Raw genomic sequence first — 23410 nt, forward strand, 5'->3', positions numbered from 1 at the left:
GTACCTGCAGTGACTGGTCAGACTCATTTGCTGTCTCAGTGCTATCTGGTCCAATACACAAAATAAACCAAGAGTCTCAGTAAAGAAACAGCATGCACAAACCTTAAAAAATTTGAATTGCAATAACTATAGAAAAAGTTTAATGTGTTTGGAATCAACTTCAGACTTCAGATTTCATGATCTGATAGGTTCACTTCAAACTTCACAGTTTGTGTGAAGATTTTCTCCCCCTTTCTTCTTCTCCCTCTTTTTTTTCATACGAAGAAAAAGAAACTCAACAATGTTCGACTAAGTGCTACACAGGAGCAGACCATGTGAAATACACTCTGCATGCAACCAAAGCACTCAGAGTCTTCAGCTTATTTTTTTGCAAATCTCTGTTTATCATACAGGACACAGAACTCTTTCATTGTCACCTTCCTCTCAAAAGGCATCCCTGTGTAAATATACTTACACCTACGCTCAGCTCTGCTCTTTATTATGTATGTGACAGACAATGGTGCTTTTCTATACTTCATCTTTCACTTTTTCTATTTTAAAGCAAACACTGCTTGTTTTTCTTCCACCAATCTTAATAACACAGGGTATCTACATTTACAAGAGTAGTTTTGGCACTAATTGTCTTTAAAAAGTTTGAATATGTTTAAAAACTTACCTCTGTTAAACCTATATGAGGTTTTTTAATTAGGTTCTGTAAACAACTACTTAGAGTTCTTGTAAGCAGCAAATTTGTAGATTTTCTCAGAATATCATCTATTTCTGTTGAGCTGAAAAAAATATTTATTTTTATGACTATGCTGTTGTATGATGATACTTTGACAGTAATACTTAATTATTATTTTTTCTACTGCAAAGGGATTTTTTCATTTCAATAATTTAATTTTGGTTGCTTCAAGCCTTCTGTGATCAAATACACATCACAGAACACCTATTTTACTTATCAATTTATCATTAACTGAATTCCAACACCGAAGCAAAACCTGTTATTTTTAGATTTTGGACGTGTTTATTGATACAGCAGTTTGGAAAGAGTAATTTGTGGGTTTTAATGAGTCACTAAGGAGGTCAACATGCGCTCATTAGTACATGTAAATTATAAACAGTATCAATTAAAAATGTGTGAAAGCAAGTGATTTACATATTTAACAGTGGAGAAGTGGGTGAATGCCATGAATATCTCCCAGATTTCAGATCTATGAATGTTATTTTATGTAATTAAAACTAAGCTTTTGAAAGCCACAAGAGGACAGGAAATAGGACAACTGTGATGCTTTCCATGAGAATAAAGTGGAAGACAAAAAGCACACAAATGGCATATTTTGTTGGAGGAGAAATTTCTAAGAAAACTGAAAGCACTGAGAAGGGAAAGACCACGTGGAGTGATAGGATATTTCACACATTTCTCAAAGGATCAGTATCAAAGTGTACTTTTCGAATCTCAGACGTTTTATTAAATAAATAAAATCTCTAGATTATTCAAACCAGTTAATACTGTTTCAAAACCTCAGTAGTGTTTTAGACTGCTTACCATGGCAAGCTACCTTCACCCAAATGGACAAGGATCTGTGTGTATCTGTATTTTGTATATACACGAAATACATGCTATAGCATTGGGAATCATAGATTAAATAAAGAGAATTATGTATGTAAATTATGAATCAAGCACAGGTAGCACATACACAAGAAAATACATTTAAAATTTTATAAATATTTTTAGGTCACTTGGAATTTATAGGTTACTTGATAGTCACAATGCTGATATTTTAAACTCACCTGCGGTGAAGTGACTCTGAAAACTTAAGGCTTGCATAAATAAATTCCTTAACCTGGATATAAATCTGAGGCACTGACTGAGACATTGGAAGCTTCTTTGGAAAGGATTGCTGCAAAAATAAAAGAAAATACTATTTTACACATGAAACTGATTCTAAGGAGAGCTTGATAATAAATTCAACAACTGAAAAGCCACTTAACACTATCAGTATTTTAATATACTTAAAGCTTTTCCGCTTTTCATCAAATAGAAACAGTGGTATGCATAGGGCTGTCTTCTACATCTCTTCAAATAGGACTTCACCACTTATTTACATTAAAATTTAGAGAATTTATTTAACTTAAGTTCCCTCTGTAGAAAGCAATTTACAAACACATATTAAGACACAGGTCTCAAACAACTTCTCATCTGAATGATCAGATACAAGTAGGATGAGAGATTCAAAAATGAAAACATGCTTTTGCCAAAGAAAGCAGAATTTTTAAAAAAGGGGGATTAGAGAAGTTCAGTACACCTGGGATTTTCCAAGCATCTTGAGAATGTTTAGGCATGTAAATTTACTATCATATATTTACTTTCTTTCAATGATTAACAAAACCAGAGTAGTTTGAATTCTTTTTTAAAAATTTAAACTAACAGTTGGAAAATACTAGTAGTCTGTAAGACTAAATATATATATTATATATAATATATGTATATCTATTATATATATAAAATAAAATAATGTTTATTACTTCAATTTTAAAGCTGACATTTTATTTAGAAAGACAAAAAGAAACAAACTCAATTAAATCTACACATACCAAATAGATATTTCTGCATTGAATACATAATTTTGGAAATATTCAAAATAATTGTCTGTTTATTCTATGACTAATGGGAAAAATAATTTTAAAAATGCTGTTAACAGCTGGAGAACTCCATTTCTCTTTTAAAAAAGGCATTAATTAACAGCAGCTCATCTTCTGAATATTAAACAAAACAACACAAAATGGATTACTTTGAGATGCTCCTGATCATACCTCTTTAATTAAGATTAGGTGGTGTGACAAATATGTGGTATAAGTGCCAGGCTTCCATGTCATTCAACAGCAATAGCAAACCTTTTTAACAATACTTCAAACATTTGTTCAACTGATTTAAACAACTAATTTTTGCAGATAAAACAACTGGTGTTACATACAACTATTTTGAATCATCAAAACATTTTTACAGGAGAGCTCGAGCCTCAACCTTTGTATATTCAACAACCCAAGAGTTGAAATTTTTTATCCATTACTGTGTCTGGTGAATACAGGAGGGCACAACACTCTGATTATTAGATTAGGCAGCAGTAAAGAGACCCAACATATACACCAGCCAACTATTTCACTTCTGAATACAAAAAAGGAGTAAATTGAGATCATATAATCAAACCATGAGAGTTTGGCACACTCAGTCTAACAACAGAGTGCATACAAGACTCTTGTCCAGATATGGACAAAATGTTAAACACCTAGTAGTCTTTGGTCATAATTCTGCCTAGTGTGCTGCAAGCAACCTCTATGATAAACTTGCAAGGGTGATTCAACCTAACCTACAGTTAAAAATGAGACACTCACTCATGCTCATCTCTTTTTACACTAAATGGAGTGAAAAAGACATTTTCAAAGGTGAAATTCCCCTTAATCTGTAGAAGGCAACGGAGACACATGAAATGAAAGTAGTCCTCTACCAACCACACAGGCTCCTCCAGCAACTGGCCTGCACTTACACATCTATGTTTAGAGTATGTGTTCTCTTTAAGCATCAAAATGTAGGTTAAATTAACCCACCCCATAGGATCTTCCACTGTTTGAGGCAAGACAGAGAAGTGAAACGGATGGGATCATAAATGAATACAACAGCTATTGCAGCATTTATGTTTCCCCTCCACATGGATTCTCAGCTATCTAGTTACACATAAGGTAACACTGCAGTCTGTCTTTCTACACAATGATTCACAGGGACACACAATGATTCTTCCTCCTCTACCCCACTGCCTAGTTGACAAAAATTTATTATCTTTTACATTTCTGCCTCTTTGCTAAATTTGACTGAAGTCAACTAAACTGCTTCAGAAGTTGCTAAGGACTCAAAAAAAGCACCTCAGGCTGACTTTTTTCTAATTACATTGTTCTACTTTACATCCAGGTTTCAAAGGCCTTTTCAGAGATATGTAGAAAACATTACCCCTGCTTTACAGATGAATTAACAGAGACAGAGTGATGTGAAGCAACTTACCAGTGCCATGCAGCTGGTCAGTGACGTTTCCAGTGCAGCTGGAAACAAAACCCAACCTGATTCCCAACTGTACTCTCAAGCTAACAAGCCCAAAAAGTAGGTAAGATTCTGCCCCCAAAATACCTACAAAATGTACTGCTTCCTGTGAAACAGAAATTCTCTCTGTGTGATAAACAAAACTTAAATTTGTGGGGCACAGAGAATATGTTGCCCTTCTGGTGAAATAAGAGCAAAACTTTTGTATTAATCATACATATATGTAACTACACATGTCTACACGAGTGACGTCCATACACGCACACTGATACATCAGGCAGAGAGTGAGAGAGGCCAGCAGATGAAAGTATTAATGCCAGTTGATAATCTCTGCAATTTATTAGCACCGTTTGTCATACTAAATAGTGTCCAGCGTGGAGGATACTTACAATACTGTAAGGGATTTCCATTCTGTTTATCTTATTTTACTACTATAATGGCTAAGTAAAGTAATTTGATGGAGGACAGCATCCCACAAACACTCTGGAGTCTTCTCAAAAATCAGCTTAAAAGCCACCTTTAGTTTTTCATCTTCACTGCAATGCTGTATTAATGACATTCAGCTGTTACAGTTGCCTGGTAAATTCCCACTGAATCACAGAATTATAATACCTTTTTACTTTCTGCAGATATCTGTAGTGATGTTATAAATCAGCTTTCTCACTACAGCAGTTACTCCTACTGCCATGTGGTTCTTAGATTTAGTTTTCCTCTACAGACTCCATCATGGGCCTATTATTTCTGCATCAGTGTAACCAAAAACCATATTTGAATAGCAGAACATATCAACCACTTTTCTATGAAAGGAGTTTGTAGTGAAAGAATGGCTGAGGCTATGAAAGATTCTCCTGTTGCAATGCTAGTATGACAGAATTAGTTACAGTTCTTTCATGTTTATTTGCTGGACAATTAATTTTAAAAGTGAAAGACAAAAGCTACTGTCTCTAACTGAACCCTGTTTTACAAGTATTTTTGCAATACTAGAGCATATAATATACTGTGAATTACTAACCCAAATGAGTTGCAACAAAATTTAAGTTAACTAATTAAGGACAAATTGTGCTATAATTTCATAAAGACTGTATCAATTAAAGTGTATTATTAATTTGTTTACAAAACAATGGGTTTCATTATTCACTCCAGCATCAGAGCAAATTACTAAAGCTTTAATTTTCATATTTATTTATAACTGGATAATTACACACAAAGAAGGTGATTTAGGCTCTTAGTCTACCTACCTCTTCAAATTTTAATTACTTTTTAATTATAACAATCATTATTGTCCTTACTGTGCTTGACTGGATTTTGGCAAACTTTATTAACATAAAACTTTTCCTTACCTTATCAAATTCTGGATCTTGAAACGGAAATTTGCTTATAACTATTTTGTATTCCTCCTCATTTGCTACAGGAATAGGGCTGTAGTTGTCAGCTTCAAAAATATCCCTGGTGAATTAGTTAGTAAAGTGAAAAAAAATGAGGACACGTAATTTATTTGCAGTATTTTCAAATGTTAAGACATGTAAATTAACATGAGTTTTACTATCACACTTGAGCTTGTAGCTTCAAAAAGTTACAAGCTCCAATCATTATCATTGCAGACATTCAAACTATTTCTAGATTAATTTGAAAGTACCTACTCTTTATAAACTGTCTAATCATGGAGAAAAATAAGCTGAAAGCATTTTAATAAGTATGACTCAGACTGTAGGAAAGCAAAGGAACTTCAGATCTACTACTTTACTCCAGTAGAGCATAAGCATAAAGCATAATGAGATACTTGTTAATTATGGTAGCCTACACTTTGCCAGTGCTAAAGCAGATTTTCAGAGTATCTCACTCAGATACCACAGCTGCATATAGTGAAAGGCCATGACTAAGGTAACTTCAAACAGGCACATGGCCACAGCTTTTTTGAAGTACCCCCTGAACTTCTCTACTAGTCCATTGACTATAGTATGAGTCTAGAGAGCATGAGAACCTTTAACATGAGATTTAACTGGTCACTCTAATTTTAAGGTTTTCCATAATACGATATAACAACATCTCCACGTTTATGTATCATACTCTATCTATACAGAGGCTTTTGAGTACATTTCCAAGCTGCCCTATTCCTTGCTTTACAATTTACTTCATTACAAGAAACAGGTGGAAACCAACCTGCATTAAAAAAACATGAAGATGTCCATGTCAGTAGTCTGGCAGGGAGATACACATTGCAGCTAACTGTAAAAATTAAGATTACCTAGATTAGGAAGCTAATGTCCTATTGCAATAGCCTAGAGCAAATAGGTTCCTAATGAGGAAAAACAGGTGTTTCTCTCCTGGATGTTTCTTCAACAACGTCCCTTAGGAGACCTTTCTTCTCTCCATTAACTACAGAAGCAATCCTCAATGTCTCTTCTCCTGATTATTAGTTACATGTGATTAATGCCTTAGTCCTACCCAATCTGCAATTCATATAAAATACTGAGTTAATAAATTCTTCCAGAATTACAACTCCTTTGAAAACAAAAGGCCAAAACCAAACCAAACAAAAAGAAAAATCCCAAAACTTTTAATAAGAAAAAACCAACACATATAACACAAATACAATTATTTTGAAATACTAACCTGAACAATCCAGACCACTTTTTAAGAAGTGTTTCATTGTACTGGTCTCTAATCTCAAACAAAAGATCAAATAGCCGATTTACAGGAAAACCATAGCCCTAAGGTAGAAAAGGAAAACAGAGCACACTCAGTTCCTACCACAACACTTCAGGACTTCAAGTTGAGACTTAATAATCAATATTGTCACTTCTATAAAGCAAAAGATACTTTAAACACACCTCTACAATTAGAATATTACGTATCAAATTTTTACCAAATACTTAATGCTGTGCTTTTGGTTTTCAAGATGAAATTTGTCTTAATTCTTTATAATATTTTAACCTCCTATTTATTCATACAAATAATCTTTATCAGTCTGGTAAACACTACAAGAGTATGTGCCAAACATTTTCATTTGGTCTTCTAGCTAGAGAGCTAATGGTAACTGGAATGCTACTGTTACAATCATAAGTAAAGCAATTACAAATGGCAAAAGCTTACACAATTACAAAGCTAACATTAATTTTGCATGGATATGAATAACTGGACAGTAGCTGAATACATATGTTTTTAAAATATTGTTGTGTAATTTTGTACTTGATTCATATATATGATACCAGGAAAAACCAAAGCACTGTACTTACTCACCTGAAGGAAAAATTTGACTCCAGGAATTTCAGTTAAATTACTAATATAATACGTACCTGCAAAGTATCAGCAAATACTACAATAAGATTCTTCAGTTCTAGAACAAGGTCAGGATCACTGCAATATGACTGAAAGTGAGAAATTCTGGTTTTGTTAAAAGGATTTAAAATATGGAACTTACATTTTCTAAGAATTTTAGCAAAAAAGATTAAACTCTCCAGCCTTGTCACTTTATCTGACTGCCTCAGTAAGAAACTAATCCCTAACTTGTCTTCTTTAGTCTCACTACATAAAAGTATTGGTTTAAATTTTATGAACTATCAGTAGTACAAAAGTTCAGAAAAAGTAAACAAAAATATGAGACTCAATAAATATCAGTAGGTTGTAATGAGTTTCAAAATCAGCAAATTACATTTATTTCAGTGGAACAAAAGCACACATCAAAATGCTTTGCTAAATCAACATCAGCGAAGTTTCTACAGTACATTCTTTTGAACACTAAGCCTGGGTCTAACTAGTACTTACTATGCAGTGTTTCCCAGCTGTATGGGAAGAACACTGTAAACTACTTTCTACATAAGCTCAGATTACAAATAAGATGGTAAAAAGTAAAGACATTAAGTTATTTACTCTACCAAATGGCTGAAATACAATTTTCAGAGGTATGGAGTCACACAACTAAGGCTTTTATTCAGCTTCACTATTTGTAATACTGCAATATTGGATAAAGTAAAAAAAAATAAATTTAAATGATTCAAAGCACTATGAGAATGTAGGATTGGTTAGAGACTATATATGCCTGTTTCACCTTTCTCTAGGTTTTGGTCTTAGCATACTTTAATAAAGTAAGGGTTTGGTTTACAATACCTCATAAGACACAATACACTTGTCTAAACATTAGTCCATACTAGGATGATGTTAGAGATTGTGACAGAATTGGCTTGTATGAGAGTTATGCATTTTGAACAAGAAAGAGTGAACAACAACATGAAGAGACATTGAAGAGTTCTTTAGAGACTGATTACTTCTACTCCTTAATTTGCCATATTCTTACATAGGTGTATAAATCCATATGCATCCAATTAACTTAATAAGTATTTAGCTTAAAAAAATACCGAACATACGTCACTTTATCCCAAGAAATTAATTAAAAAGTATGGGACCGTTTCATGTATGACTGATCAATAAATGTCTTGTGATCAAAATAATGAAAATCTGAACTTCTCCCCTCTATTTGTTCCCACCTCGATTTTTTCCAATAATAAAAGTAAAACCAGTAGTAAAGACTGAAGCAATTTACTATCAATCAGTCTGAGAGAACAATGACAATCCACTGGTTTTCACAGAGGAATAAGAAATAGTGTGCAGATTCAGCATCATTGGAGCTAAGTAGAAATACAAGTTTAACGGACACACTTTAAATGTACTAAAATACTCTGCTGATCCAGAATTATAATCAAATGTCCATGAAGATTTTTCTAATACCTTTACTTAACATAAACATATTACTTCTACAGAACTGAAGAGATAAGTCCAAGGGTTTTAATGGTGGAGTTTATTTTGGAAACACAGCATTTGGAATGATAATTAGGAACTATTTCCTGGTGGTGCTTTCAGAGCTGAACTATTCAATCTGATCTAATGAAGAGGTCAGTTGAGACTAATGAGGAAAGATTGTAATAATAACAGCAGATTAACTCTGCATATTCTAAACTGCTGGACTAAAACAAGGTTTGGAAGGCCCAGTGAGTTGTAAATCAGTGGAGGATTATGCAAATAGCCCACGGCTGTGGATCACAGCCTGATTCTGTTGGGAAAAACAAAAGCTTGGCAGGCTGCCTCCCAAATCTGAGCAATTTTTAATCAGAAGGAAAAGAAAACATTAGAGAGGTGTAATTTTTCACTTTGTTACTATCCCAGCTTTAAATATACAAAGCTCTAAAGTAAGAGGACTGAAACTGCAATAGTCACAAGACTTCTCACTTACTGAATGTGTTCTAAGAACAGCAATGATCTTGGAAAGGGCCATGTTCCAGAGCTCATCAGTGTATGTTCTAGTTACCAATCCTTGGGTTACATGTAAAATGTGGTCTTCTACTACAAAGAAACTAAAACAAAACCATGTTTAAATTATTGTTTTATAATAATACAGCACATTCTACCCTTTCACACACAAGCATAGTCAAACCCTTCTCCACTTCAGCAGTGACACTTTGTTAGTTTTGGTGTTCTGCTTTGCTCAGCATGAAGTCAAAATGCAAAGTTTGTTTCACACCAGCTGGATTCCAGGCTGCTGAAGGGTCATTGTGGGGTTCTGTACTGATAAGCATTGGATGTCCTTCCAGCAACAACCATCTACATGATTTGTACAGAAATTGAATCTTGCAGAACAAAGTTTTTGGACAACGGGAGAACAGAAGGTGAGTTAATAATCAAGATAGTAAAACTGAAATAAATCTCTGTTTAGAAAACTTACCCTACAATTTGACTGAAGTATCTTCTATAGCCTTCTACTGTTTCATGCTTTCAGTGAAAAAGAAAAAAAAGTTTAAGAATAAAAATTAGGTATTAGGTACATCCCATGCAAAACACCTCAATGCAAAACCGTAAGTATTGGTTACCATGCTTGACTGTGGCTGCAGAACTAATCTTGCTTGTTTCCTTCTTTGTTTTCTGTAATAATTTTCAAATGTTTCTCCATCACCCTAAAACAAGACAAGAGTAGTCAGAACAAGAATGAAAGTATGAAAGTATATGAAATATATGAAATATAAAAGTATACTCTTTCAGTATGAAAGAGACACATCTTAAATTAAAGGTAGCATTCTCTTCAACTAAGTTACATATTTTGCATTTATTCCACATGCAGACCTCCAGCTGACACCAGACAAGTTTTACATTCCTGAAATATGCAGAAATTCTTTTTAAAAAAAAAAAAAAAGTAGTATACAGAATGTATGACAAACAAATGACTGCATTTAAAGCAATATTTATGGTTTTAAACTACAGCCTTCAAAGTGTATTAATATTTGTAAGCAATGTGTATAACCTACTACTCTTCAACTGAAACTCATAATCTCATAAAACAATACCCTAGGTTATTCAAGAAATTAATTGCATTGTAAAGTTAAGTTACAACAAAGTTTCTTTGAATATATGGTACGTCTGAACAATGCCTGGATTAGCTTTGCCTGAGAAAAACAAATCAACACATGAGCTTTACTTAATATTTGCTTATTCTCTCTGAAATTGCTAAAAATAATGTCAGGATTTGGATTTTTCTCTTATCATGGTGCTCAAAGATACAATACCCTCTGTGCCTAATGACTATATTGTGAGGAATTCAAGTGACATCCTACCCATCTCATTAAGATGATCATTCGGTAGAAACCATCTGTCCACTTAAAATCATGCTATATTGACTCATCTACCGACTGAATGCAATGTAATTTGTATCCAAGCAGAATAAAGCATTGTAGCATTTTTAAGATTTGTTTTTACTTCATTAGTTTATTATCAGGCCAAAGCTATTTAGAATTCTATTACTTCCAAAAATCTTCAAGTCAAATTATGACAGAGATTGTGTATCAGTAAGTCAGCATTACTTACTGGTAAGCAATAATAGTAAGTTAATTATAAGATACAACACAGAAAGTTAAAATTTAATATTAAGAAATACTACTAACCTAACAAAATCCAAAAGTACAAGAACATTTGGATTAGAAGCAAAAACACATGTGCAATCAGAATCCAAATTTACTAGAACACTTTCTTTTGCAGCAGAACTTCACAGAGCTTGCTATAATTTGTACTAACACACACTGATCAGACAGCCCAGCCACTGACCCCCAGCCCAAATAAGTCAATGCAGTTTTCACATGCATAAAGCCAGTACTGGATCCTGTGTTGACTGCTAAACCTCTATTCAGCCCTGGCACAGGCTTCTCAAGTGAAAAAATGTAGCTGTTTTTCTCAAACCCCCATTCAAAAATGCAGCTGTAAAATGTCTTGTGATTATTTATAGACCATGATGCTATGCAATCAAGATAAGCAACTGAAGCATAACAATTATTGTAAACAGATGTTATAAACCAATCAGCAAATACAGCAACAGCTCTGGTGATTCACTCACTGAATAAGCAAGGGACAGGCAAGATAAAATATACTGAAGCAATACATTTGTTTTGCCCAGCTTCCAAAAGTTCATGAGCTCATACCAATCCAAATAATAAATCAGTTCACATTGGGTAATAAATTCTAGGAATACTGCTCGTATATCAAGTGCTGTTTCACACTGCAGTCACACTTGGTGTCTACTCCTATACAGCATTTAGTTAAAAGGTAAAATTACATGCCAAAAGGTTTAAGGTTTTCTGTAAAATTAAAATACACAGCATCTCACATAATACGTGGGCTAAAAACCCTACACCTCTTTATTCATATTGATCAGACCTTTCTAAAGCAAGGTTGTTAATCAATAAAAACAGTCTTGGTTTGGCACATACGGTTCTTGCTATGATTAAGCTGCAATCACAAACTATGCAGTATTCTGAAATATACAAAATCCTGATTTCCTCTTCAATACGAAGGAGCAGAGTTGAAAAATGTTTTCGTATGTAAAATCAGAATATTTTCTACAGTTTCATTGCAGAGAATTCACTAAGAAGGTGACATTTGCTGGGATATGTCCTTGATATAGAAATGTAAAAAATAGCCACTGTCCTCATTAATTCAAGATAGAATCTTTCATGTTACACAGCCACAAGATTCCTTAGAAAGAAGATAACCAAGCCAGAATCCTTGAATGGAGGTCCAGCTGAGACTGTAGAGTTAGCAATACTTAGAAATATTGCACACCCTTGATACTTAGCCTGTAAGTAATCTCATTTCAAAAATAGCTGAGACATATGAAAGATGAGAAAGTAATAAATAATTTCTTACCAACTTGCTCCAAAAAAGTTTTTATTCTTGTTAGCTTGTGCATTGTACCTCTTCTACAGCAGCCAAAATGGGTTATTACATCTCTGCCTTTGAATCCAGTCTCTCTGTCACTATCTCCAGTTTTTGCTTGCTATTTTGCCTCACTATTCTGATTTCTGCAAGATTCAAACTGATTATTCCTATATTTTGTAATATTGATCATATCCCTACAAAAATCTGGAAGAACTGCAGAGGTGCTGATACCAATCCTGAAGCAGACATGCATATTTTACACATATTCTTAAGAATACTTATGTAATTAATGTCTTGCACTGTGTCCTTTACCATACATTTCAACCAAACATACAATTGTGCCCAGAGCAGCCACACCTGCTGACCCATCTCAGCTGGTTTATCCAGAACTACTACTACTAGGAGCAATATGCTTGCTTGTTTGCTTGGGAACTATTGAGAATATGAAAAATACAAAATGAAAAATACAAAAATGAACATTCAGCATCAAAAAGTAAAATACCTTTTTGAGGTCACCTTAATACATACCAAAACTGAATAGATGTGCAAACACCTATAGACTGGAGAAAAGTCTACAAGATCTTGGGCAGTTAAAACCTGAAGAAAGAAAGGAAAAAGAAAAGTATATAAAGCATAAAACCAATACAATCTGCAAAATATAGTACATTACAAACAGAACCCATCCTCTTATTAAGAACCAAAAAATGGATGGGTTCTATCACAAACAAGTAAATTAATTACTTGACTCTCCCCACCCTTTTCCCACAATACCACATTTTATTTGTGTTACAAGTCCAGAGCCCTTTCACTGGGGTTTAAATTACTAGATTTAAAGGTCTAAATATGCGCTTATTCTACTTATGGATAATGACTATTTAATAGCTGAAAGAATTCTAACAGAAGCTGAAATCCTCAATATAGAAATACTGGCTTTAGCAATAGCAGAATATTCCAGTGAGTTACCTTTATGGTGGGCAGGTAATGCAGAATGTAAAGTGTCACTGAATTCTAAAATAATTACAAGTTCTATCCAACTGAATGTACTGAAACACGATGCTAACGCTAGAATTAACACACCTAACATTCTGGCACTGTTTTTCCCCCTAAAATGGTTATCTGGACTGTTGTCCCCTGAAGGTGGGGAACTAACATTGTTCAGTAAGACAACAAAATTCTCTTCAAATAAGACATAATGATTTAGTATAATGTTACCTCATCTTCATGCTCATCATCTTCTTCAAACGTTCGCTTCAATGTAATTTCATTCTTTGATTCTAAAATTCTGCTTCTGCCTAAGTGCATATTCCGACCATAGCTCACATTATTTTGCTTCTGTAGAGTGGTGCTAAAAGTTTTCTGCTGCTGTGCCTGTTTTAGAAGTAGTAGCAATAAAGAGGGGTATAATGCAAATGTCATCACCAACGAGTATATGGTATGACATGAAACATGTGGTGGCATTCTACACATAGCAGTACAACTGCAAGATGTGTGTTGTCAGCCTACAACAATGAGGATGTCCTTTATTGATTTGGGATAATAAATTAGTTCAGTAGCTAATTTCTGCATAATTTTTTCCTAATACCCAGAATGCAATTTAAAAGGTAGGGGGAAAAAATTAATCTGTAATACTCTTGATCATAACTGGCAAACAGAGAATCAATATTTCAATTAAGTACAGTTATCACAGAGTTTCCAGCCGCTTGTGTGCTGTCTTCAGTTAAGTCTTAGTGAGCAGCCAGCAGCAAAAGGCAAATGCTCATCACTGAAGTAAATGCAACAAGGTTACAATATAACCTTAAGTTCATTTCATGATGCATATTACAGGAACATTAGGTTACAAAATTCCAGCCCAACCTGAACTATGCCCAAGAAAATCTAAAACGAAAACTTTACTTTCTCTAAACTATTAACTGCTTTAAACCTTGCCCAATATCAGTGCTTTGAAGCACTATCAGACTATTTCGTGATGGCACAGGCAAGGGCTCAAGTTGTCCCAGTCTCCTCCTGGCTCTCACCTCAGCCCTCTGTATTAGTAGTAGTTAAGAAAGAACTAGACACTACTTTTAGTCTCACCCTTGCCAGCTGGCCAGATAGGCTGCTCTTTGTTTTGGTGAGGTATCTGCCAAGTTACAGACTGTCCAGGAGTTGACTGCTCCAAGTATTTCACAATTTTTTGCAAGTTGAGCATTTTTCCTTTCTTTACCAGGAGGTGGGGGGCACTACCTCTCCTATAGGACACAGATACAAATTTAGAAAGAAAGTTTGATGCTACTGAGGTGTCACAGTGCTGCTTCCTGTGTTAGCCGGGGACCAATAGAACTGACAACTTCATGTCCAGGAGAAGAAGCTACCCAAGATGTTGGCGAGCATGTCACAGCTCTCCATCTTTACTCAAAGGTCTGTGTGATGACCAGAAGGCTTAGACAAATCTTCGGGGCTAATCTGAAACTACTGACACTACTGTTCTTAGAAGATAACAGGACTGAAGTCGCCCTGTTAGGCTGGCTTACCTGCTTCATGGCAGTTTCCCCAATTCTGTCAGAATGCTTTCGAATGCTCTCTAAGAAATCCTTGAGATCTGACATGGATATTTCCTTTATTTCTTCACGTAGTTTTGGAAGATTTTCTATCATTATCTGGCAAAACCGGTATTGGCTAACTCTGGGAAGGTACAGATTTTCTAGCTGTTCCATTGTTTTTAAAGCAGAATAGTATCTACAAATAGATAAAAATCAAATTATGTAGCTTCGTATACAGTTTGAATAAAATAATTTATTTATCAAACATAGGATATCAAGATCATGCATGCAATCAATATACATATAATTAAATTACTCTGTTCTAAGAAAAAAGAAGAAACAGACAGCCATTCATATAATAATTTAGTTTGGAAAAAAGCAGTGCACTGTCAGGGTGACCCAAGTCAGAAGTTTAGGGAGGCTCCTCTGGTATTAGCTGTTTTGATCACCAGAGTCCTAAAACCACACAGGAGCATCCTGCACAACGGAAGCACTGAAGTCATAACAATTATCTCCCCTTCTAGACAGAATTTATTAGGGTTCTAATAAATTGAAAGAAAATGAGTTTTTTTTTCTGAAACACAAATTGCCAGTCACCTAACATTGCAGTATATGTAAGAAGCAATGAAAAAAAATCTTAGAAAAGTGTGCCTGTATGCATTTGCCTTCTTTAGGTATATGTGAACACCCATTCAAGCCCAGCCTCTTTCCACTGTCCTCAGCTGGAAAAGACATGGCTACACTTATTTCAAGCAGTATTTTTTCCAGCAGTATAACATAGTTTGCTGTAAGCCATTAATATATTTACTCTCCAGGCAAAACACAGTATATTCCACCAAGAAAGCAACTACTTTGAACAAGCACTAAGGTCAGAGCATTTTTTTTGTTTTGATTTTTGTCAATAATTAAGACATTGATTTCTAAGCTAACAATCCAGCATAGCTAGAGGAGGAGAAGAATCTTCTCTTTTATTCCAGAACAGAACTGCTTTCAGGAGACTGCAAGTAAAGAGGCTTCAAGTGTAAATTAGGAGCTTTTCTTTATTATACACTTGGTTTATAGAAAATGTACATAAGGCAACGGGAATGTTGCAGATAAGAAGGAGTCTGGGGGTTTTACATGAGGGGCTTTGGGGGTTTTTTTAATAGTAAATGACCAGGAGTGCCACATGGTGAGACTTCTGGGGAAAACCATAATAGCATCAAAATTGTATAAAAGCTTTTTCTTTAGATTATACGGATCAGCTTATCAGAACTCTATTAGTTCATCTGGAAGGTTTTGAATGCTGTCTCTAAGATCACAATTAACATAATCCATTTTAAATCCATTCTACTGTGCCTTACTAATTATATACATATATGGAGCTCAGGACCTTGCCCTTTTAACATCTGTTCCGATAGAGCCCTGAAGTCTTATTAATTTGAAGGTCATCTGCAGGTCACGATTTAAATTTTAAAAGTTTCCCATATTTAACAGAACTGTATATTTGTGTACCTTGCTTTAAAAACATTCCATAGATTTAACCCAATGCTGACAACAACGCTATTAGTTCCTATCATATATTATCAATCATAAAAGGTGAAGGTAGCCCATGTGACTACAAATGAGTTAGAGAAATATCTTCAGTGTTACTATTTTTAAAATAACATACATAATATAACAGTCCTCCCTCTATTCTTCTGAGCTAATCTTGCAAGAATATTTTCCCTGACACAAAATTTATAATGTAAGCTTTGAAGCTGAAGACAAGTTTGAAACAACAACAGAGGTCCCTCTGGATGGTGTCCCTTCCCTCCACTGTGTTGACCTTTGGTGTCATCAGCAAACTTGCTGAGGGTGCACTCAATCCCACTGTTCATGTCTCTGACAAAGATGTTAAAGAGCACCAAAGTACCAACCCTTGAAGAATGCCACTCATCTGGTCTCCATTTTGACACAGAGCCGCTGACTACAGCTCCTTGAGTGAGACCATCCATCAGTTCCTTATCCTCCCAGTGGTCCACCCATCAAATTCATATTGTTCCAGTTCAGATATCAGAATGTAATATGGGGCAGCAGAGTAAGGTTTCATGGCTGTCTCAATGAGACTTAGTAAACTAACTAACTAACTAATTACTCCTTTTTAACAGTTAGGAAGAAAGATTATAGTAATGCCACAAAACAAATGCAAATATTTCAGGGCAAAAAGCTCATTCTGAAAGAGCATACTCTCTTTTTAGTCCTTCTCACGGTAGAGCCAAGAAGATCCAGCAAAAAACCTTGGCAGATTCATTTATTTAATTATTTCGACTGTATGGCAAGTTTGGTGTACCTATTGTAGAAGATTTTTGAATATTGAAGAAGATTTGCAAAAACACCAGTTCTAACAATGCCCACTTAGACCACAATCTCTTAAAGCACCTGGGAACTTTCTCCAGAGACACGTATCAAAATCCAAATGCACAGGCTGCAGTAACTGATCTGTGTAAAATGTGTGATGATCTTATTTCTAAATTAAAGACCTAGGCAGCCAGTCTAAATGCACAGCCCCCACCAGGTGTTTTGGAGGGCAGTGGAGAATCCACGCATCTCCCTTTCTGCTTTCTCAGCTCAGACTTTAAACTTTCCGTAACTCTTCCCAGCCAACTGTCTTTTAGAGCAGATTCTGTGGTTACTTCCTCTCATAACTTTGGTTCTTGTCAATTTGTGTTATGCATGGCTCAGGAGACGGATAAATAGGATACAGAGCCTTTCACCTCTGTGTCATCAGTTCAAATGTTTGTAGGGATCAAAAGTTGCTATCAATAGATGGATTTTTGGACTCCTCAGTAAAGTTTCATTCTACCTGCATAAACCAGTATGTATTCCCGATCAAAAATTCTACATTATCTTAAAAGATGTCTGCCATGGAGAAAAGGAAATGGAATTCCAATCTTTCTCCTGAAACAACTGCCCCACAAAAATAAAGTCCACATTTTCTTCTTCCCTTCCTTTAAACATTAAAAATGCAAGACTGCAAGGGAATGGAATGATGAAAATGTTACAAAAAGCTTGGTGAAAGTTTATAAGAAAAATTATCTTTGCCTAAAATAAACATTCCTCATTGTTTGTTAAGACGGGGACTGTGGATGCTCCTTTCTCTGACTTTTCCAGGAAAGCTTCAGAGCAAGCTTAGGAAGATCGGTTTAGAAACTCCTTGTAAACGCATATATCAGCTATCAGGTTTTTGCTATGATACTATGAATGTCAGAGAAATACAGAACTGTCAGAGTTGGAAAGGACCTCTGGAGATCACCTAGTCCAACTTCCCCACTAAAGCAGGATCACCCAGAACACATTACACAGGACAGAATCCAGGCAGGTTTTGAATATCTCCAGAGAAGGGGATTCCACAGCCTCTCTAGAAAGCCTGTTCCAGTGCCTTGTCACCCTCATAGTAAAATTGTTTTTTCTTATGTTTAAATGGAGCTTCCTATGTTCCAGCTTGTGCCCATTGCCCAACCACAGTGATAAAGGCTAGGATGCACTCCTTTAATTTGTTGTGCAAGTTCCACAGGACAACTTCTAGGTTGTATTATAGGGAACTGTTGAGTCACAGGCAAAGTAATAACTGTAGTGCAGCTAATGAAAGAGATACCTGAGGTGGAGCAGTAGCCTGCAGCAGAGACTAAACATTCTGCACTCCATGTGATTTCAAGGTATAGTACATCAAAGCTATGTCATCTCCCTTCTCCCTTAGATCTTTGTATGGTATGACAATGACATGTCCAAACCCCTCAATTCAGTACATCCTCTTTTGACTTTTAAAACTTCCTGTCAGATAACTCCTTCCATAACTATCAGACCTCAATTTCTTAAACAATGGAAATGTAGTTTCAGATTTAAAGAGTACTAATAATTTATCTGAAAGTGCATCAGCCATCAGTGGACTTTGCAAAATTACTAATGACCATGGAGTCAAAATGCTAAAAGCCACCTGCAATTTTTTCTTACCTAAGTGACCTTAGTGACCTTTATGTTTACATTAGGCACTATAACTTTCCTTGCAACCCTTAAACTAGGACAGTGCTTTTTCTGCTTGACAGAGTAAGAAAATGGCAAAATGCAGGCCTTGCTCCCAGCATTTCTGTATTTTCCACAGGCAATATAGCACACTTTACTGACCACATTGCAGAAGAAAGCAGTGGGATTCAGACAGCACACCCTGCAAGCCTGTTCTCCAACCAGAGTAGTGAGTGCACTGGACTGTTTACATCTTTCTGCTGAGAAGCTGCAAGAGCACTGCAACAACATGCTGCCAGCTACTCTAAGCAGATGTCAGCCCAGTATCCTCTTCAGAGAAACAAGTGTACAATAGTCTAGCTGATAAGATCTACCACAGTGGTTCACCCTGACAGATACCATGTGTGCCAATGTCAAAGACGCATCAGATTTGCTGCAATGCTGATTGATCTGACGTGTACAGCAGATCTGACCCATTTTGGACACATCTGCACACAAACTCGAGAGCCAGTTTGCCCATATGCAGAGGCCACTGTGGAAGATTCTAAGATGTCCAGCGGTATGGCAAGAAGTGTAGCTATCCAGACAACAAAACTCCAGAAAAACAGTCCAAAAGGAAATCTAGATTGCACAGTAGCTCTGCAGACACCTGCCTATGCTGAGCTAGTTCCAAGTGCAGACACTCAGGTTCTGGCAGACATTTTAGCAGAAGCTCAGTGCAGTGATGCCAGTCATACAAATAAGCAATGACAACAATCATGAATCCAGTGAGGGAAGACAGAGTAACTGGGGTGACTGAAGCTGCATGAAAAGCAGGCAGGGATGAAGGTGGCAATAATGCTGCAGAAATCAAGAAGAAAATAGCAGTAGTAGTATTCCTGCTTCAGAGGGCAGGGGCAGCCACCCTGCTATGGGGAGAGAACAGGCAGGGGTTACAGCAGCAGTGAGTTGCTCTCTGAGACCATGGAAAGTGAAGACACAACAGAGGAAGCAGCAACTGGGCAGGTACCAGTTATCAACCATTATTCTAGAAATTTATTTTTTTTATTAACAAGTCAATTTGTCACAGAGGGAGAGAAAAACAAACAACACATTTTCTGCACTGCATTCCTGTAGTCCCATGCACACAGAAGATTAGCACAGAAATAACAGGCTTCAAGAAAGGTGTATGGAGTTGAACATCCTTTTTTCTTGTATTGTTAATCTGGTTAAAATACATCATGATAGATTAATAAAATATTAATGTACACTAAGAAGTTCTTTATTCCCAAATGTTTTCATTATTCTTGCTTTTTAGTCTGGTGTAAGTATGAAAAATTACATTCTTTTTAACATTTTACAATAATAATTTCACTGCATGCTATTTCACATGTCATGCTATTTAAGTAAATATTATTTTTCATGGCAATCACTGAACTTCTGTAAGTTTTTAGATTTAATATGTTTGTTCACTTTAAGAGTCTGAAACACAGACAAGGTATTATGAAAATAAGATTTTACACACCAAACTACAGGATTTAGAATACTTGCTTGTTAACATTCGTGTTTGATAATCAATCAGTCTACCAGTTTATTTACAGAAGTTGTATTTTACTCATAGAAATAAGTTTACTCACCTTTTTACATTCATCTGTTCATTTAGTTTGCTGTACATTTCCAGCACTGCATAAAAACAAGTAAATTAACCCATGGATCTTATTGTGGTTTTAGTTAACAAAACAGGAAATTATATACTGTAAAGGACAAAATAAACCATAGAAAAAAATATGCTAAATTTACCTTATCAAATTCTTACTGTAACATAAATGTGATGTAACTAACAATTAAAAAAAATTCTAGAATCCAGCTAAGAAAAAAGCACTGAACTCTTAACAGCTCTGAAATGAAAAAGAATTAAGATTAAACGAAACAATAGACGTTATATATATATCAAGTATATTCATTCCCTTACTACATACTGTGACTTTATCTGCATTACCAGTCCATGACCTGTCTCCATTAAATGACAACAGTACCACCTACTGTACTCCTAAGAAGTCAACAACAAAACATTACAAAGAAAACTTCTCAAATGTTTTTCATGTGTTTATCATGAACAGGATAAAATCTTTATGCAACCCTAATATTTAATATTATATATAAAATCCTGCATGCAATCCTACAATATTACCTTTCTGAAACATTATTTAGAGCCCTTATGTGTTTGTGAAAAAACCTCCTGTAGTGAGACAGAACTAACAGTACGTTGAAATACAGTCACTAATATTATCTATAGAATTCAAACAGCAAAACCTCATCCTCTTAAGCAACAAATTTGATGTTCATCTTATTAAAAATATTATTAATTCAAAGCTCTATGTGACTGCATTGTCTGCATTACTGATGCATCTTGCTGTCTTCTCGCTAAGTGGTATAATTGTTTTAGGTCAAATATTGCAGAAGAAATGGGATCTACAGGTGGGCATCTTTTTAAAACCCATCAATTCTTTTGTTAAACTGGATGCTTCAGGACCACAACTTAAAAAATACAATTATTTTGCATTCTGGCAATTTTTACTTACTTTACTTAATTTGCCATTACTTTTAGCTGTAGATCACTTACCTGGAAGACACAGCTGTAGTTTTTCCACAACTGTTGTAATATTCCGCTGTTGAACTCTACACCGGATGATTTCCTCTGTTTGAGCAATCACCTTAGATTAAAAACAATAAATTTTAAAAATAAAAATAAAAAAATTAAAAATTCTTAAAAAGGGAAGAAAAATCACAATTAAATTATGCAAATAAATTTAATTTGTTGAAAATATTCATAATTCCCCCATAGGAAACACCATATTCTCACCTCTTTCCCAGCATCCTGAAGCCTTCGGTTGGTATCAGTAACTTGGACCTTAAAAATAATTTCATCTTTGTTAGACAAATATGCATATATTACCCTGATGTGACTGCTCACCCTTGTAATCAGATCATGCTTCATGAGAAACTTAGAACAAAGAAATGCAAATTCAAATTAACTCTACAGCTTGAACTTGAACTTTTGATCGCAAAGGGCTTTTGTTAACTTCAATTACTTATGACAGTTCTTTCTAACAGATTCTGTGGCAAAGTTCTCAAATTTACTTGGGATTTTTGAACTTTCCTTGTTTCTGTAGGTCTGTCAAACAATTCAAATCATTGACCCAATTGACCACTGGTCCCTTTTTGATAACCTCAATGAGCTCTATGGGCCATTCATTGTCTGTAAGAAATGGTGATTGCATTTTATGGTAATTAAACATTCATACTTTGCTGAATGCAAACACTGGGTGGTTGATTAACATCAAACGTGGAAATCTCCAAACCACAGCAACATTTTAATGCTGCAGGTGCAGGCAAAGCTCGACCTCAGATTTTCCCACATAGTATGTGACTCATTAGGTCATCGTAATAAGGAAGCACATTCTAGTTTATTAAAAATCTCATTAATTTCTGAACAAAGATGCTCAATGACCTCATTGACGCTGTATTTGGTCTCTTGTTATCTGAATATCCTTTATATAATGCTCTTCTAATCATAACCTCTGATGAACTATGCTCATTCTGTCTGGTGTGCACATTTTGCTCTCAAAAGTGTAAAGAGAGCTAAAAGGTATGGATCTCATAATTCACTATTCAGCATTCTGATTTGGGAGTGAATCTTAGTTCTCATTTCTAATGAAAACTACTAACTCCACCTACTCTCCTACTCTTTTCACAGGATAGAAAACTTATTTCTTATGCATAATTGTAATATTGTTATTTTTCTAATAAAAATCTTAATTTTTTCCCCTAAGATCTTACATATAAAGGCATGATTAAAAAAAGACCTGTGTAAGAAGTATGGAGTTTATCACTTGTTCTTTACCTTCTGAAAAAGCTCTTAAGACAGGCAAAAAACGTTGGTATCATTTTTGGAAAACATACAAAAAAAAAACAAAAAAACAAAAAAAAAAAAACAAAACAAAACAAAAAAAAAAAGATGTAGAGATCATAAAACATTCTGTTCTGTAAATGTAAGTTACTGCACCAGGCAACACAGCTATAATAACAAATCCTAAATAATCCTCTTCTTAAAAATTGTTGCAAACACCAGAGTCTGTGATAATCACTAAATTCTTATTCTTCAGTAAGAGTCAAGTTCCTTCTTTTAAAATCAAATACAATTATACATGAAACTTTGAAAAACTACTGCCTTACCTTTAATTTTTCTGCATCAGCCCTAACTTTAAGAAGTTCTGTAATAGCATCCACAAAGCCCTGATGGTGAAAATTGCACATCTTTTCTATTTCCCTGTCATGGTTACGTATGCAGGCATCTAGTTTTTCCATAAACCTCTGATGTGCGTTTGGTTGGTCATCATATACAGACCTGTTAAATACAAATAAGACCAAAGTTTACTTTTTCCCCCACTTAAAATACTCTGCAAGGATCTTTATCGAAATTTCTCTCTTCAAGAAAAATAAAAGTACGCAAACTTGATGTTAAAGTGGCATCATTTGTAATCCACTACACCAAAATCAGCATTAAAAAAAAACAACAAGAGATGGCACAAAACTGAGAACTGAACCCAGCCCTTATGGCATTAATCCAGGTGCTTAACCAGTTACATTATGGTTGACCTGAGTC

The 23410-nt window shown here is 35.0% G+C and overlaps 1 protein-coding gene across 5 annotated transcripts in view; it reads right to left on the reverse strand.

Moving 5' to 3' along the window:
* Positions 1-23410, reverse strand: part of EXOC6 (exocyst complex component 6) — a 91355-nt gene that overhangs the window by 48558 nt on the left and 19387 nt on the right. For all 5 annotated transcript variants that reach the window (XM_030453099.1, XM_030453098.1, XM_030453102.1 and 2 more), the window contains exons 2-16: positions 22981-23152; positions 21608-21655; positions 21368-21458; positions 20382-20427; positions 14776-14980; positions 13478-13633; positions 12794-12862; positions 9934-10017; positions 9789-9835; positions 9300-9420; positions 7369-7440; positions 6686-6783; positions 5413-5518; positions 1774-1883; positions 656-767 (exon numbers count right to left, since the gene is read on the reverse strand). In XM_030453099.1, the coding sequence (XP_030308959.1) occupies positions 656-767; positions 1774-1883; positions 5413-5518; positions 6686-6783; positions 7369-7440; positions 9300-9420; positions 9789-9835; positions 9934-10017; positions 12794-12862; positions 13478-13633; positions 14776-14980; positions 20382-20427; positions 21368-21458; positions 21608-21655; positions 22981-23152 (1537 nt within the window). The remainder of the gene's footprint in view (positions 1-655; positions 768-1773; positions 1884-5412; positions 5519-6685; positions 6784-7368; positions 7441-9299; positions 9421-9788; positions 9836-9933; positions 10018-12793; positions 12863-13477; positions 13634-14775; positions 14981-20381; positions 20428-21367; positions 21459-21607; positions 21656-22980; positions 23153-23410) is intronic.

Source organism: Calypte anna, chromosome 6, assembly GCF_003957555.1.
Source record: "Calypte anna isolate BGI_N300 chromosome 6, bCalAnn1_v1.p, whole genome shotgun sequence".
NCBI classification, from domain to species: domain Eukaryota; kingdom Metazoa; phylum Chordata; class Aves; order Apodiformes; family Trochilidae; genus Calypte; species Calypte anna.